Genomic DNA, 16,819 nt, shown 5'->3' on the forward strand with positions numbered 1-16,819 from the left:
CCAATTATTATAATAATCACAGAATCACAGAATTGTAGGGGTTGGAAGGGAGCTGCAGAGCTCATGGAGTCCAACCCCCTGCCAAAGCAGGTTCCCTACAGCAGGTCGCACAGGTCGGCATCCAGGCAGGTCTGGAACATCTGCAGAGCAGGAGACTCCACCACCTCCCTGGCAGCCTGTTCCAGTGAACAGTGGGACCATAGAGACACGTTGGGACCCATAGAGACACATTGGGACCCATAGAGACACACTGGGACCCATAGAGACACGTTGGGACCCATAGAGACACATTGGGACCCATAGAGACACGTTGGGACCCATAGAGACACATTGGGACCCATAGAGAGACGTTGGGACCCATAGAGACACGTTGGGACCCATAGAGACACGTTGGGACCCATAGAGACACATTGGGACCCATAGAGACACGTTGGGAGCCATAGAGACACATTGGGATCCATAGAGACATGTTGGGACCCATAGAGACACATTGGGACCCATAGAGACACGTTGGGAGCCATAGAGACACATTGGGATCCATAGAGACATGTTGGGACCCATAGAGACACATTGGGACCCATAGAGACACGTTGGGACCCATAGAGACACACTGGGACCCATAGAGACACATTGGGACCCATAGAGACACACTGGGACCCATAGAGACACGTTGGGACCCATAGAGACACGTTGGGACCATAGAGACACATTGGGACCCATAGAGACACATTGGGACCCATAGAGACACGTTGGGACCCATAGAGACACATTGGGACCCATAGACTCCACCACCTCCCTGCAGCCTGTTCCAGCGCTCCTCCCCTCACTGCACAGCCGTTCCTTCGCACATTGCTGCACAACTTCCTATGCTGCAGTTTCCGGCCGTTTCCCCTCGTCCTGTCTCCACTCCCCACTGAAAAGAGTCCGGCCTCGCCATGCTGCCCCCCACACCTCAGATATTGACAGACCTGGATCAGCTCCCCTCTCAGCCTTCTTTTCTCCATGCTCAACAGACCCAGCTCACTCAGCCTTTCTCCATAGCAGAGATGCTCCAGGCCCCTCACCATCTTGCTGGCCCTCCGCTGGACTCTTCCCAACAGATCCCTGTCTGTTTTGTGCTGGGCAGCCCAGAACTGGACGCCGTGCTCCAGGTGAGGCCTCAGCAGGGCAGAGCAGAGGGGGAGGATCGCCTCCCTCGCCCTGCTGGCCACGCTCTGTGCAATGCACCCCAGTAAGCCATTGGCCTTTTTGGCCACAAGGGCACACTGCTGGCTCATGGCAACCTGTCGTCCACCAGGACACCCAGGTCCCTCTCCGCAGAGCTCCCCTCCAGCACCTCATCCCCCAACCTGTACTGCTGCATGCAATTCTTCCTCCCCAGATGCAAGACTCTACACTTGCTTTTGTAATAAACCAGCAATCTCACAGTGAGGGTCGCCACACATTGGAGCTGCTGGCTGGAAAGATGTGGATTCTCCCTCCCTGGAGGTGTTTGGAATTTGGTGACCAGACCCCTGACCTGTGCACTTTTTTCATCCAAAAGCTGAGCTTAAGGGTGAAGTAAGTGAATATCTAGATCTCTGTCCATTGCAGAACGAGGAGTACCATCCTCACCCCAAGAATACCTCTAGATGGAAGGATCCTAAACTCAAAGAAAGCTGGCATTTGTGGTCAAAGGAAAACTTACAGGCAAAGAGCCCAAAATACACCTCTGAACGTATATCTGCTGCCAGAAAAGCAATCGGATGGAGCTGGAAGAGAATGCACCGACACTGCATTACCATAATGAACAGTACCTTCCCTCAGTCTTCCTGTGCCCCTGGAGCTCACTTGATTTTAAGGATCTAGGAACTGAAGGAGATGCAAGACAGCATAAGGAAGCAATAGAAGATGGACTGAACTACTGCCCACGACAGCTCCAGCGTTCTATCCACTGCTCCCAGCCATATGCTTTTGACTCTTGTTCTTGACTCTTACTACTGGCAGTGTTAACGGTCACCTCACCCCAAGATGATGCAATTCACCTCAACCAGCTGGTTCCAAATTAACTGAGCAAAAAAGGCAGCTCACTTTTGTCAAGCTCAGATTGCTGGAATGGCTCAACCAAAAACCAGGTCACTGCCAGTGCTGTTCGGTCCCAACAGCTGCAGAGCAGCCACACTCCCAATGGATGCAAATAACTGAGGACAGAGCACACAGCACAAATTTCACTTCATTACAGCTCACAATGCAATCCCATAATGACCGCGAAGGGAAAATGTCAACGTCCACTTCAGAGTATTTCATTTCAAATGGCTCACCTGGTTTGTGAAACCTGCTGCCATAGAACGAACACTGACATCTAAAACTTCACGAGATTTTAAATAAAGGATCACAGTTTGCACATGTAATAAGAAGAGCCAGTGAGAATAGGGAACGCTGACGAAAATAACCCAAAAGTTACAAGAAAATTGAAAGATAAAAATCAAAGATTCAGAGAGAAAGGCGGCTTAAGTCTTCCAGAAAATCAGTCCCTCGGGGGAGGTGAGCCTGTAAGTGTGTGCACAGCTCCTTTGGTTCTCTTCTGAAGAGCCCATATGAGCTGCTGGCACAGCCAGCAACAGAACAGGGGTCAGAGCAGGAGGCCGAGCAGCAGTGGTTCACAGAGCTGAGGTTTCTGCAAACCTTCACTTCCCCACTTCTTCTGACGTGCAAAATTCAATGCAGTCTGCATGAGGCACTGGTGAAGCCATTCTCAAAACAGGCAACGGCCGCTTCGTAGTCACCTTAGGTACTCCCCTGCTCGTTAATCACTCTGATAATTAAATTAACCCTTAGAGCAGTAGCTCTCCACTGGGTTTATGACCAGCTAATTAAATTCTGGGTCTCAGAAACATTTTGAAAGAGAAGAGCTCCTTCCCTTGTTCTCCAGTTGCATCCTAGAAGGGATTCCTCCACCACAAAGGTATCACTCTCAAATACAGGAATGGCTCTCAAATAAAGGAATTATCCTCAGCTCCCTCTGCCTTGCTGCCCAGTTCTGCCCTGGAAGCACACTTGCCTTCTCCCCATTGCCTGCCTTACATGCAGCCTCACCTGCTGGTTACTGGGAGAATAAGGGGTTTCTCGCCTCGAATTTCCTGTCCCCGACTCAGGAACCTGCAAGAGAGGAGACAAAGCTCGAGAATTACTGTGCAGCAGCAACTTCCACACTGATATCCAGCCTGAGGGCAACTATGGACCACTTCACCACAAGAAAGCAGAGTTAGCGTTGGCCTAACGGCAGGCGTCATATTGCAAAAAGCACTGGGAACAGCAAGAGAACTGTATGAAACATCAGAGCTCAGATCGCATCTGAGCATCCTGCACAGCCAACAACACCGAGTTAAGACTTCTGCCTTGCAAGGATTTCTGGGAATCCTCTCCCAAAAATCGAGAGAAACTTCATGTCTTGAAGCAACAAAAGCCACTCGTAACCAAAAGGAGACTCTTTCACAGCTGGCCTGCAGCTGCAGAGCAGGGCAGAGCACAGGAAGGACAAAGCTCTCACCCCTTCTGCAGGAGCCCCCACAGCAGCATCACAAGGGCAGAGTCCCAGTAGCTGTCGTGCTGGTTAAGGAACGCTACTAAAAACCATTTTAGATGCCTAAAAGTGGAAATGGGTCCTTTGAGATTTCAACAGTTCTTGAAGCAAATCTCTGGGTTTTGCAATTATTATTGTTACTCATGCAGTAGTGAATCCTGTTAATGAAACTCGGGTCAGCTGTGGGCAACGGTATATATTTCCATATACCAAGCCAGGGGATGGAACCTAAAGCTTACACTGGAGAAAATATCTGATCCTTCCTCTCACCACAGTGACAGCACACGGCAGTCTCAAACCCATCACTTCCATGGCACCACTGCAGTGCTCCCGCTCCGTTTGGCTCCGTCATCCTCTGCCCAAAGCCTCCAAGTGCTGTTCATCCACCCACCGAGGAGGGTGCTGCTCTGCAAAGAACTCATCCTACAAAGAAAACCCTTCAGCTCCCCGGCCCACCTGACACAGCTCTGCTGCCAGCGCACAGGAGAACAGATGATGGGGAGCAGTCTTTTTACGACAGCGCTGTGGAATCAGATTAGCTTAAGCTAACTGTGACAGCCACCTCCTGACTGATGATCGCTGGATGTGGATGAATCCACCTTTTCTGGTCCACTAACTATAAATCTAGATACGTATCAATTCAAAGCACAAACTTTGACTTTTAATACACTGAGAGGTTGCAGACGTTCTGTCAGATGCCTTGCTCTATTTTCAAATGCCTACACATGTGGAAAAGACAAACTGCCACCACAGAACTGGGCTACGACCACCTAAGACAACTACAGCTGGTTGATCAGCCTTGTTTCCTCCTATCGCTGTATCTGTGGCAGGAGGGGTGCTGTCTGCATGCGGTTCTTCGGCTTCTCTTGCTGTCCAGATCCCCAAAAAGGCCAAGATGAAGAGGAGAGCAGTGCTCACCCGCAACACCTTTGGGCTGAGTCCTCCTGGCAACGTTGTGGGTGACAGGAACTTAAATGCAAGCAGATTTCCCACAGCAAAATGGATGTTCTCTCCTGAAATCTAGTCTGATACACTGCAAGCAGTCCTTCAAGGAACAGCACGCCCTTGTGCTGCAAGTTAGCTACCTCAGCTACACTCTTTGCTTGCAGAGGTCTAAAACGTGCGAGCTTGCTGAAGCCCACAGACACACATGACACCATCTCCCCGCAGCTCTCTGCTCCCACAGAACACTGGAACACAGCAACACTGCTGCTCCTGCAGGCTGCCCATGACGACAGGAGGTCCTCCCCAGCCCCACGTCTCGGCCTCCTGGCGGAGGGCGCATGCACAGCCGGTATGTTAGTGCTGGAGGACGACCACAGTCAGACAGCACACACACATCACGTGCGTTAGGTTGGGAGCAGCCCAGGCCTCGTGCTGCCTTTGCACGCCCCGTGGTTTAGTAGGAGCTGCGTGGCTCCTGTGTGACCGCATGCTGCACGCCGTAAGAGCGCTTGCCTTGGAGTAAAGGTTGGTCTTCAGCACTCCCTCCCTGCCATAGCCCAGCGGGGGGCCCCCCAGGCAGGCCTTGCCCGCCGCCTTCCCCCTCCGGTTGGCCACCACGAAGGGGTTCTCGCTGAAGAGGATGGGCTGGGAGTCGATCATGCACTCTTGCTCTGGTGCCTCCGGCTCCCGGGGAGGGGAGCAATGGTTGGGATCCCGTTCGTCTACAGGGGGCTTTTCTGCCCCGCACGTGTGCCGGCAGGGCGACACGGGGTCCTGGGGAGGGCCAGGCTCACATCTGGTGGTCAGGGATGCTGCTGCTGTTGCTGCTGCTGCTGCTGGGGAGCAGTCCTGGCCATCCTGTGCCACCGGCAAGGACAGCATAGTGCGGTCAGTCCCCGTGCCGGAGGTGGCCCTATCACAATGAACGGGCTGTGAGGAAACAGAAGTGTCAGAAAGACATGAAGAGAGCAGGGAAAAGGAGAGGAAGAGAAAACACAGAGCTGGAGGACAGGGGAGAGAGGAACTCCAGTAGTAATGCCCACAGCACCATTCCACCTTCTACTCCATCGCCAGTCCTGTGAGCCCTAGTGCTACTTGTAAGAGAGGACCTTGCTGTCACACGCGATACACACACTGAGTTATCAGCAGGCTCACGCACACTCCCTGCATTTTTCCAGCTCTCATTTACACTCCTGTTTGCATTTCAGCAACTCTGCTGCTCTCCAACAAAAGCAACTCCAAGAGCAGCACATGGCCTTCCCCCTCCCGCAGCATTCTCAGCTCCACCACCACACACACTGCCAAACACCATCTGTCTCACCCCAGCTTACTTCCACGTACCCCCAGCACACACAGTAACATAAATCTCTCCTCTTGCTCCACTGAGCTCCCACACAGTCACGCCACATCACTGTTCTCCATGCAGATCCATCCCATCTGCACGCACACGCTCGCTGTTCTACGGGCCCATTTCATCGCTATGCACTCACACAGCAGTAACGGCTAAGCAGGGGGTAACAGCACAGATCCCTTCACACGCTCGTTCTGCACGGAACCCATCCCAGACGAAGCACTGACCTTTTCTCCTTTAGTACCATAAAAGAGTGTTTGTTACCCCACTGAAGCCTTCAGCAGTGAAGTGGGGATAATGGGAGAACAATGCTGCAGCCTCCTCCTCCCAGCTGCCGGCGGCGCAGCAGAAAGACCCTTTCAGCTCAGAGCACATTCCCCAGTTCCTGTGTCACGGCAGCGCTCACCAAAATAGCTCTGGTGGCCGGGTGGGCTGCTGGCTTACAATGGCAGCTGAGAGGCTCAGGAATTCCTGCTGCCCTCCCCCAGCCTTCACCCCCACCCCAACCCAACGCAGCGGATGGCAGAGCTGCTGCTCAGATCCTATTTCTACAGACACTGAAGTCTGTGCTACCTCCATAAATTTTGCTATCCCTTCCCAATGCAAAAGGCTCCTATCAAAAAAACCCCCCTCCTCCCCACCAAAATCCAACATCCTTTTCCCAGAGTACCATAAAGTATCCTAATACAAACTTACATTAGGCTAAAAGTGCTTTCAGGAATGTTGCCCATTTGTGGATGCACTCATTAAAAGAATGACAGCAGTCCTCCAGCATGAGGTGGGTTTGCCACCCAGCAGCCACGTCACCCTGACACTGCCTTTCCTTGCCAAGCAGACAGCAGAGATTATCACTCATTCCAAGTGATCCCACAGCACCAAAGCTCACTTTGCTCACGCAGACGGTAAAAAAATAAATGCTGCTTTTAGGGCACTGTGGAGATGGGCATCTCCCCAAGGCTGCACAAGGGCTGGTGGAGCTCAAAGTCCTGTTCTGATGATGGACATGACTGGAGCTGAGCTTCACCCACTCCTCGCATTCATCTCCATCACTGCTGCATGTGTCCCGGTGCAGGATGCCCTGCTCCATCAGCTCGGCATGGATTATTTTTATCAGACGAGCAACAATTTCTATTTTGGGGAGTCAACAATTCTGGCAATGCAGTGTGCTTTTCTCAGCCTTGCTCTGTCACTCTACACTCCAGCACAGAGAACAGGAATATTTCACTCTGAGCAAATACAGAAGGAAATGCATTTGCAGTTTTGACCCATCGCTTTGCCTCAGATGCTAACACAAATCTAATCTGAAAATGAACTTGTGTAACAGTGAGAGAACTAGAGGGAATGGCTTCAAGCTGCGCCAGGGGAGATTCAGGCTGGATGTTAGGAAATACTGCTTTTCTGAAAGAGTGGCCAGGCACTGCAATGGGAGTCCCAAGGAGTGGTGGAGTCACCAACCTGGAGGTGTTCAAGGGACGTTTGGATTTTGTGTTGAGGGACATGGTTTAGTGAGAACTATTGGTGATGGGGGGATGGTTGGACTGGATGATCCTGAAGGTCTGTTCCAACCTTGGTGATTCTGTGATCAGCTACAGAGAGAGAACCATTGGGCCAGGAATTGAAAGCTTCAGACTGGAAAGCACAGATTAATTAACCAACAGTGGTGACCCGTTACTGACGGATGTAAAGTCGTCTTCTTTTCTATGGTCCAGAAAGCAAAATGAGACTTTAAGTGTTTTGCTGTGGCTTGGCACAGTCATTCATGGGTACGGTTTCCAAGCCTGTAATATCCAGAAAAATGATAGACTATAACACAGCACCTTTGCTACTGTGATGGCATTATCCTGACTTCTGAATGCAGTACTGCAAACACTGCAGTGCTGAGAAGCTGCCACTGCAGAGGGCATCACTGAGAGGAGCCCTTTCATGCAGCTTTCCACAAAAGCTCTTCAGCTGCACAAACTGCACAAACATGGTTTTGCACGGCAAAAGCCTTCAGGACTCCTACTTATAGAACAACCAGCACAGCAGTACAGATCAACCCAAAGACAGACAAACATCTGTCCCTTCTCTGGACACTGCTCTTGGGGCATCCCCAGGAGAAATTCCACTGCAACCTACAGCAGAGTCATGACAGAGATTGACCTTTATCGTACATCCTTCTGCTCAGCAGTGCGGAGAGTGGCTCTGCACGGCCTTGAAAGGCATTACACAGCAGCAGAAGATATGCAAGACAGCTCAGAGGAGAAAGGGCTTGGTGTGAGAGCTGCCAAAGCACAGACAGAAACAGGGTAATACTGTAGGAATGGGGCAATAGCATCAGTTATCTTAATTCAGGCATGCTGTTTGCAGAGAGACAACCTGCTGATTGAGTCAAGAATGGTTTGGGTTGGAAGGGTCCTTAAAGATCACCTGCTGATTGAGATAAGAATGGTTTGGGTTGGAGGGGTCCTTAAAGATCACCTGCTGATTGAGTCAAGAATGGTTTGGGTTGGAAGGGTCCTTAAAGATCACCTGCTGATTGAGACAAGAATGGTTTGGGTTGGAGGGGTCCTTAAAGATCACCTGCTGATTGAGATAAGAACGGTTTGGGTTGGAGGGGTCCTTAAAGATCACCTGCTGATTGAGTCAAGAATGGTTTGGGTTGGAGGGGTCCTTAAAGATCACCTGCTGATTGAGACAAGAATGGTTTGGGTTGGAGGGGTCCTTAAAGATCACCTGCTGATTGAGACAAGAATGGTTTGGGTTGGAGGGGTCCTTAAAGATCACCTGCTGATTGAGACAAGAATGGTTTGGGTTGGAGGGGTCCTTGAAGATCACCTGCTGATTGAGTCAAGAATGGTTTGGGTTGGAGGGGTCCTTAAAGATCACCTGCTGATTGAGTCAAGAATGGTTTGGGTTGGAAGGGTCCTTAAAGATCACCTGCTGATTGAGTCAAGAATGGTTTGGGTTGGAGGGGTCCTTAAAGATCACCTGCTGATTGAGATAAGAATGGTTTGGGTTGGAGGGGTCCTTAAAGATCACCTGCTGATTGAGTCAAGAACGGTTTGGGTTGGAGGGGTCCTTAAAGATCACCTGCTGATTGAGACAAGAATGGTTTGGGTTGGAGGGGTCCTTGAAGATCACCTGCTGATTGCGTCAAGAATGGTTTGGGTTGGAGGGGTCCTTAAAGATCACCTGCTGATTGAGATAAGAATGGTTTGGGTTGGAGGGGTCCTTAAAGATCACCTGCTGATTGAGTCAAGAACGGTTTGGGTTGGAGGGGTCCTTAAAGATCACCTGCTGATTGAGACAAGAATGGTTTGGGTTGGAGGGGTCCTTGAAGATCACCTGCTGATTGAGTCAAGAATGGTTTGGGTTGGAGGGGTCCTTAAAGATCATCTACTGATTGAGTCAAGAACGGTTTGGGTTGGAGGGGTCCTTAAAGATCACCTGCTGATTGAGTCAAGAATGGTTTGGGTTGGAGGGGTCCTTGAAGATCACCTGCTGATTGAGTCAAGAATGGTTTGGATTGGAGGGGTCCTTAAAGATCACCTGCTGATTGAGACAAGAATGGTTTGGGTTGGAGGGGTCCTTAAAGATCACCTGCTGATTGAGTCAAGAATGGTTTGGGTTGGAGGGGTCCTTAAAGATCACCTGCTGATTGAGTCAAGAATGGTTTGGGTTGGAGGGGTCCTTAAAGATCACCTGCTGATTGAGACAAGAATGGTTTGGGTTGGAGGGGTCCTTAAAGATCACCTGCTGATTGAGACAAGAATGGTTTGGGTTGGAGGGGTCCTTAAAGATCACCTGCTGATTGGGTCAAGAATGGTTTGGGTTGGAGGGGTCCTTAAAGATCACCTGCTGATTGAGTCAAGAACGGTTTGGGTTGGAGGGGTCCTTAAAGATCACCTGCTGATTGAGTCAAGAATGGTTTGGGTTGGAGGGGTCCTGAAAGATCACCTGCTGATTGAGTCAAGAATGGTTTGGGTTGGAAGGGTCCTTAAAGATCACCTGCTGATTGAGATAAGAATGGTTTGGGTTGGAGGGGTCCTTAAAGATCACCTGCTGATTGAGACAAGAACGGTTTGGGTTGGAGGGGTCCTTAAAGATCACCTGCTGATTGAGTCAAGAATGGTTTGGGTTGGAGGGGTCCTTAAAGATCACCTGCTGATTGAGTCAAGAATGGTTTGGGTTGGAGGGGTCCTTAAAGATCACTTGCTGATTGAGTCAAGAATGGTTTGGGTTGGAGGGGTCCTTGAAGATCATCTACTTCCAACCCTCGTGCACCAGACCAGCCTGCCCAGGGCACCCCCAGACGTGGGCCACTCACACTTCTCTGGTCAGTCTGTGCCAGGGCCTCATCACTTCCACTGTGAAGATATTTGTCCTTATATCCAATCTAAACCTGCCTTCTTTTATTCTCCCTTGCCCTATCACTGCACACCCACGTACAAAATCCCTCTCCAGCTTCTTGTAGGCCCTTTTGGGTACTGAAAGGCTGCTATAAGAGAATCCCAATGCTCAGCCTCTCTTCTCTGCAAAGGTGCTCCAGCCCTATGAGCTGCATGCTTTTCTGCTGGTCGGACTGCTTGAATCTTTCAGGCTGTCACCACATGGGCTGGCTGCAGCCAGAACTTTGCTGTCATTGGGAGCTTGTATCTCACAATCAAAGCAGGTGGGATTTTTTCAAGCAGAGCAATGGTAGGGCTGAGCAAAAGACAGTTGGGAGAAGATAAATGTGCACTAATTGGCCCTTCCCTTGAGATGGGACATTTATAGATGCTGCCCCACACGCAGCATTCCAGTGCTCTGCCGCACATTCCAGAGCCAGGCGCTCCCAGGCTCAGCCATAGGCTCCCAAATGCTGCTCAGCTCTTGGGCTGCTCACAAAGGAACAGCTGCTTGCATGGGGTTGGCTCTCCCCTCGCTTCCAGCTACTCAGTTAAATGAAGAGATGCTGGAAATACTTCAGATGTTCTTCTGATGAAACAACTGACAGCCAGGAAAGAAAAGGCAAAGCTTGAGAGGATGGGGAGGAAGAAAATAAGACAGAACTGGTGACAGTCATGAGATGATACACAAATATGAGAGAAGAGCTGTCTCAATGGAATGAAACAGAGATGGGTAGAAGAGATGATCTGAAACAATGGGAGAACAAAGAGATATTCTGTCTCAACATCAGGTTGATCCTTCCTGTAACAGCAGGAAAGGGATTGGGGACAAGCCTGAGGATGCGAAGCTCTAAGGGAGCAGGCAGCAACTCAGCAGAACAGGCGTGATGCAGGGGGGACAAAGAAAACAGAGATGGAGATGTGACATTTTAAACAACCCAGGAAAGACGGACAGCTCTGTAATCTGTGACATTTGTGGAATCTGGATTTTCTCTTTGCTGAGTTTCCACCATGTATCAGAGATGGCAACACAGGAGGGCAGAGGGGCAGCAGTAGTGCCAAAGGCATCACTGTTATCTCTGCTAGGTGGGATATGCAATCACTTCTGCTTCCCCTTTTGCAGTCCTAGATGGATCCTAACCTTGCTTTCTCTGCACACAGCATTGGTGTCTTCTGTGCCTGGCATCATCTTCCCCTCCTGCTTCTGCAGCTTTCAGTACTTGCTTATTTCCCCACCAAAGCCCCCACACTCCATTCACATGTATTCTTCCCTCCTGCTGGGCTTTCTTTCTGCCTTGTTCACATCATCTCCTGCACCAAAGCAACCACAGAAGCCACTTCCCTTTCCACAATGGGAAGCAACTTGGCTTTCTGCTCTCACCATTTTCTCCTTCTAAATCTTTCCGCTGCAGCTCCTCCTGTTTCAGACACCTGAAGCTCACTGCAGTTCTGCAGAGCACCGCTACCATCACATAAAGGCAGAGGAGAGGGCAGGAAAGGGAGCAGGGATGTGCACTCAGCACCCATCACTTACAGTGCGATTGACTCTCTGTGAGCCACTGCTGGGCAAAGCAGCCAGGGTCCGATAGTCCATTCGCAAAGGTTCACTCGTGACATTCTGGAGAGGGGAAAGGGGGGAAGCAAAAAACAAAACAGAAACACCAGGAAGAGATCAGGCCAGAATTCAGCTACATCAATCGCAGAGAGCAATTCAAAGGAAACCACCCCTCGTCACAGCCAAGGCTTTGTCTCCAAACGCTGCAGGAAGCTCCCACTGCTGGGATGTGAACCTGGGACTGCTCCAAACGCAGCCACAGGGAAAAGTGACAGCAATACTGCAGGGAACAGCCACACTGGGATGCTGGTCCTCACCATTTCTCCTGTGCAGTGCACACATCCACTCTCTTACAGAAAGAGAAAAGAATACTAAATATATATAACCAGTTTTCACCAAATCCAGAAAGATTTTACAGTCTGGAGCTGGCGATACAGGAGTTGGACTCAATGACCCTTATGGGTGCCTTCCAACTCGGCATGTTCCATGATTCTACACTTAACAAAGTCAATCTGCAATTCCTCTGTGGTATCTATTTTCAGTATTAACTCACACTGTTTGCATAATTGTGCCTGACATCACTTCCTATTTTAATTTGCTTTCACATTTTAGTCATTGTTTTTCGCTAGCTCTTCCTCAACCACGTTAAAGAGTTCCCAATTTCTGCTATCTCCTCATACGCTGAAGCTGTGCTTTTTGCAGGGTACAGGGGGGTGAGGAGAACACATGCAGAGGGCAGTGAGTGCTTCTACTTTTCGGGGGCTCCTCCAGCCCTTAGGCTGAGCTCTGCCTCTTCTCTCCATCTCTCCATCCCTCCCACCACGCTCCTCACCTCTGCCGCCTCCTCAAGCTGCCGCGTGGCCGCCTCCCGCTCCCTACGCATCCACTCCTTCCATGCCACAGGACAGAGCCAGACCAGCATCCAAGCAGTGCAGGCAAAGAGAGAGGGAAAGAGGTCAGCTGCATGCTGGGCAATCATTCCAGAGGGAGAACAGAAGGGTATGGAGGGGGCTGGTGTCAGGATGAGGTGAGCAGAAATCAGCACGTGAGCTCGGCCCAGGGAAGGAGAAGCTGGCATTCTGCTGGGCACTGCCAGCAAAGTGATGGCAACAGCCATCCCATACAAGTAAAGACAGGGGGTCACCAGGGGAGGGAAGAGGGCAGGTGGCTCTGAGATCCTCAGCAGGGCAACTGCTAGGGAGAGGAAGTGGAGCTGAACCCTATGCAGCGTCGCTGAGGGATGGGAACAGGCTGCTTATAGCTACAAGAGGGATCCTGGCAGAGCACAGAGTGGGGAAGCTGCAAGGGCACAGAGAAACAAATCAACAGAGCACGAGCTGGTGGTCTTCGAGGAAAAAGTCCTAAAAAATCACATGCTTGTTAGTAGCATCACAGCCACAAAGCTACAGAGATGGCAATTGTACAGAGGGCTTAAAGCCGGTGGGTGAGCACAGTGTCATGAAAGTGGCCAGTAACCAAACTCACTGCAGCTACAGAGCTGCAGAAGGAAAGAAATAACACCCACTGCTTGATTTCAAGAGGAATTACATCTGTTCATTTATATTCTGTGACTTTTTTGCCCAGTGCCTCTGCAGCAGAGTGGGGGCTGTGGACAAAAGGAGCAGAATTGCTTTGCTCTATGGCACATTTCAGCCCTTCTGACTGCTTCTCTCCATCAGCAGCCCCCAGAGGGTCCTGAGGGCACAAGGCTGATGGATGGGACGCAGCTGAGGAACAGACAGAGCAGAGAGTTCTATCAGCACCCAGCCATCCTGTGCATTACCACCAGTGCCCAATATCACACTCCCAATCTCCAGACAGTGATGAGCCACATGAGAAGACGCCAGCGCTCCAGAAAACTGCAGGACCCAAAGGGATATTCAGGGATATTTAAGCTGAAGTGTATGTTGGTGCTGGGTGTGTATGCTTTGGATAAGTATCATCTGCAAAACTGGAGGTCATAAAGTGAAAAGTAACAGGAGCTCCAGGCAGTGCTGATGGAGCTGGGCAACGCCGGAAGTCCATCCCTGCAACATCTGAGCCAAAGCTCTGCGGTAAGGTTACAAAAAACAACTGGCAGCAGAGCTGAGACAGAGAAACGTGCCAAGGATCGGCCCATGGAGATTTGGAGTCACTGATATTGCTCTTAGAATCTGAACGATCAAAGAACCAAACTTGGAAGACGTATGCAGAGTGCAATGGTGGCTCCTGAAAACTCGTTCAGCTCAGGGACTGAACAACAGAGAGAACCCAGCAAGATAAATAGATCTGGAAACCTGAAGAAATGCAAAATGTACACAAACTTATTTGCCAGGAGAGCAGATTGACAATGCACAATGCTAAAGAATTCAATTTTTCCCTCATTTTCCAACAGGATCTGACTGAATAAACTGCAGTTTTAACAGAGAGAACTGGAAAATCCAACCCCCTCAGGGACAAAGTTCTCGTGCCCAGCCAGAACAACAGCCATGGAAACTGAGGAGCACAAACTCCTGACTGATGAACGGGGCTGATTCCTCAACCTTTGAGCTGTGTGTTCTCATCTCCGCTCATGAAAGCTGTCAGATCATGGAGAGAAGTGATGAAACGCGGGGCTCCCAAGCCAATGGGCCATTTTCCTCAAAGTTGCAGCTTTAAGAAAACCTTGGCCAGAAAGCCCCAGCGGTAACAAACTGCACAAATAACAGCTAAGTACCACCAAAGAGGCACACAGGAAGGTAGGCCAAAGCCAAAAAGCAACTACAGTAACTGAGAGGTGCACTATGGAGAGATGAGGCCCACAGCCCCCACAGCGATCACAGTCGAGTAGAGGCCATTTGTGCCATTTTCCTCAGGGCCTGCAGCCTGGGCAGAACTGCTGTCAAGAACAAACTCCACCACACGAAACATCTCTCACCACTTTCTCCATTTCTTCTCTCTCCCACTGAGTCGCTTCTCTCACCATTTCCATCTCCTAGGAGAGACCAAAGTTAGAGCCACTTCACCCCGTGCTCTTCTCCCTGCATGGAGGATGGCAACCTCGGGAAGAAGCCAGACCACGTCTCAGCCTCGTGCTGGTCCATGTGCTGGGAGCTGCTGATCCCACAAACATGAAGTCTGCTACTTGTTATGCTGCAGGTCCCACACACCAAGGGAAATACTTGAGATTTAACAAGTATTCCATTCCACACCACTCTCCCAGCCAAAGCCAGAACACCCACCTTCTGCAGCACCTCCAGTTCCTCAGGGCTGAGATCCCGGTCAATAGATGAGATACTTTCCAGGCTATTCTTGCGTCCAATACCAGCAGCAAAAGGGTTTGCAATAATTCCTGGAGACATCTACAAAGCAAGAACACAATAACACATGGCAGAAGCCCATAGTACACCATACAAGATTCCACACCCTGGGCTACCAGATATAGAGCACCAAGATGCTCCTGGACAAGACAGAACTGCTTCACAACTCAAAACCTTGTTGCAACTGTCAATTACATAAAGAAACTGAGGGCTAGGGAAGAGGAGTTTCAATTAAAACAGGTACAGAAAGGGCATAAGATTACCAAGGACTGAGTATATGTTCTAGCAAAGGATAAATAAAGGCTTTCTAAGCCTCAGTAAAAGAAAACTCAGAAGGCATGGGGCTGCTGTGGGTGTTTCCCTGGGTGAAAGGTGAACACCAACGGATAGAAAGAAAATTTACTTTAAATATAACGTCAATACAAGAAAAAATGACTAAAAGAACACTGCAGAAAATCTGTTTGAAACCCACATTTCTATGCAGCACAGTGATATGGTGAAAACAGCTCTGCAATCAGCAGAAGATATCAGCCTTGCGAAGCTTCTGTTTTATGAACTGGCGATCACTTCTAGTTCATAAAGCAAGAGAGAAAACTTTGGAATCGGACACCTCAAAAAAACCCAACCAACGAACCGACAAAAAAATCTACAGCAAAAGGCTGGAAAATGCAGCAAACTTCTGTGCAGAAATAGATGGGCTCATTATTTCCTTGGTCTCCGCGGGGCTCCTCGCGCCTCCCTTCTCACCTCAATGGCAGCTGCAGCCTTGGGATCGAAGCCATCACACACCAGCACCAGCAGAGCATCGCCCACACTTCGGAGTATCTGCACTGCTTCTGTGTGCGTCATCCCCAGCAAACTCTGATGGTTCACCTCCAGGATTCGCATCCCCACCTTGAGACGGCCGTCCCGCGCTGCGGCCCCAGAGGAGCTCACCTGTAATCCATGGTGCAATGGTGGCTTTACTCAAGGAGCAAAGAGAAGGTCGGGGAGCACGAGGACCACATCAGGGAGAAGGAGTACAAAAGAGACACGGAAAAAAGGCTGAGGCTACACGTCAGGGAAAGAGATTGAAAGTACACAGACACATTGACAGAGAGCAAAAAAGGGAAGAACTGGTTTGTTTCAATAGAGGAGAAGTGCAGAAGAAGCCCATTGCGAGAGACGAAAAGAATCTGTATTTGAAATATCTTGTTCCAAGGGAATAAATTATTTGTTTGCCGATGAAGCAGGTGAGAAAGAAACCTCATGCATCTATGATTTACCCTCAGAGCAAGGAAATTCCATTTTTTGCTGCTGTTCTTGGGAGAGAGGTGGAAAAACGCAAGCATGGGGCTAAATTTTCTGGATAAAGATAAATGAGTCATAAAGACTTTTCACTTCTTTGTGGAAGACAAAGGCATAACAAATCAGAGAATCATGAAGGCTGGAAAAGACCTCTGAGATCACCAAGCTGAGTCACAACACATCCCCACCATTCCCACTGACCACGGCCCTCACTGCCACGGCTCTTGAAAACCTTCAGGGCCAGCAACTCCATCACTTCCTACTGCAGCCCGTTCTGATGCTTGAATCACAGAATCACAGAATCACAGAATTGTAGGGGTTGGAAGGGACCTCCAGAGATCATCGAGTCCAACCCACCTGCCAAAGCAGGTTCCCTACAGCAGGTCGCACAGGTAGGCATCCAGGCAGGTCTGGAACATCTCCAGAGCAGGAGACTCCACCACCTCCCTGGGCAGCCTGTTCCAGTGCTCC

At 50.0% G+C, this 16,819-nt stretch overlaps 2 protein-coding genes across 46 annotated transcripts in view; one reads left to right on the forward strand and one right to left on the reverse strand.

Moving 5' to 3' along the window:
- LOC125691181 (uncharacterized) overlaps positions 1–16,819 on the forward strand; it is a 99,082-nt gene that overhangs the window by 79,421 nt on the left and 2,842 nt on the right. The gene's annotated exons all lie outside the window — the stretch shown is intronic.
- The window catches only part of SCRIB (scribble planar cell polarity protein), a 109,696-nt gene that overhangs the window by 28,122 nt on the left and 64,755 nt on the right, over positions 1–16,819 (reverse strand). For 2 of the 45 annotated variants that reach the window (XR_007375991.1, XR_007375989.1), the window contains 8 exons: positions 15,809–15,997; positions 14,984–15,103; positions 14,680–14,736; positions 12,616–12,672; positions 10,053–11,846; positions 9,849–9,950; positions 9,390–9,695; positions 9,288–9,338 (listed from right to left, as the gene is read on the reverse strand). Coding sequence is in view for 1 of the 45 variants with exons in the window: in XM_048940174.1 (XP_048796131.1) it covers positions 3,076–3,138; positions 5,021–5,437; positions 11,763–11,846; positions 12,616–12,672; positions 14,680–14,736; positions 14,984–15,103; positions 15,809–15,997 (987 nt within the window). In the remaining 44 variants the exon portion in view is untranslated. Of the gene's footprint in view, positions 1–3,075; positions 3,139–5,020; positions 5,438–7,088; positions 8,268–8,318; positions 8,421–8,471; positions 8,880–8,916; positions 9,084–9,127; positions 9,186–9,258; positions 9,339–9,389; positions 9,696–9,791; positions 11,847–12,615; positions 12,673–14,679; positions 14,737–14,983; positions 15,104–15,808; positions 15,998–16,819 lie in introns of those variants that run through there. The other 43 variants (XR_007375974.1, XR_007375975.1, XR_007375970.1 and 40 more) reach the window with 43 other exon arrangements.

This window comes from Lagopus muta, chromosome 3 (assembly GCF_023343835.1).
Source record: "Lagopus muta isolate bLagMut1 chromosome 3, bLagMut1 primary, whole genome shotgun sequence".
Lineage (NCBI taxonomy): Eukaryota > Metazoa > Chordata > Aves > Galliformes > Phasianidae > Lagopus > Lagopus muta.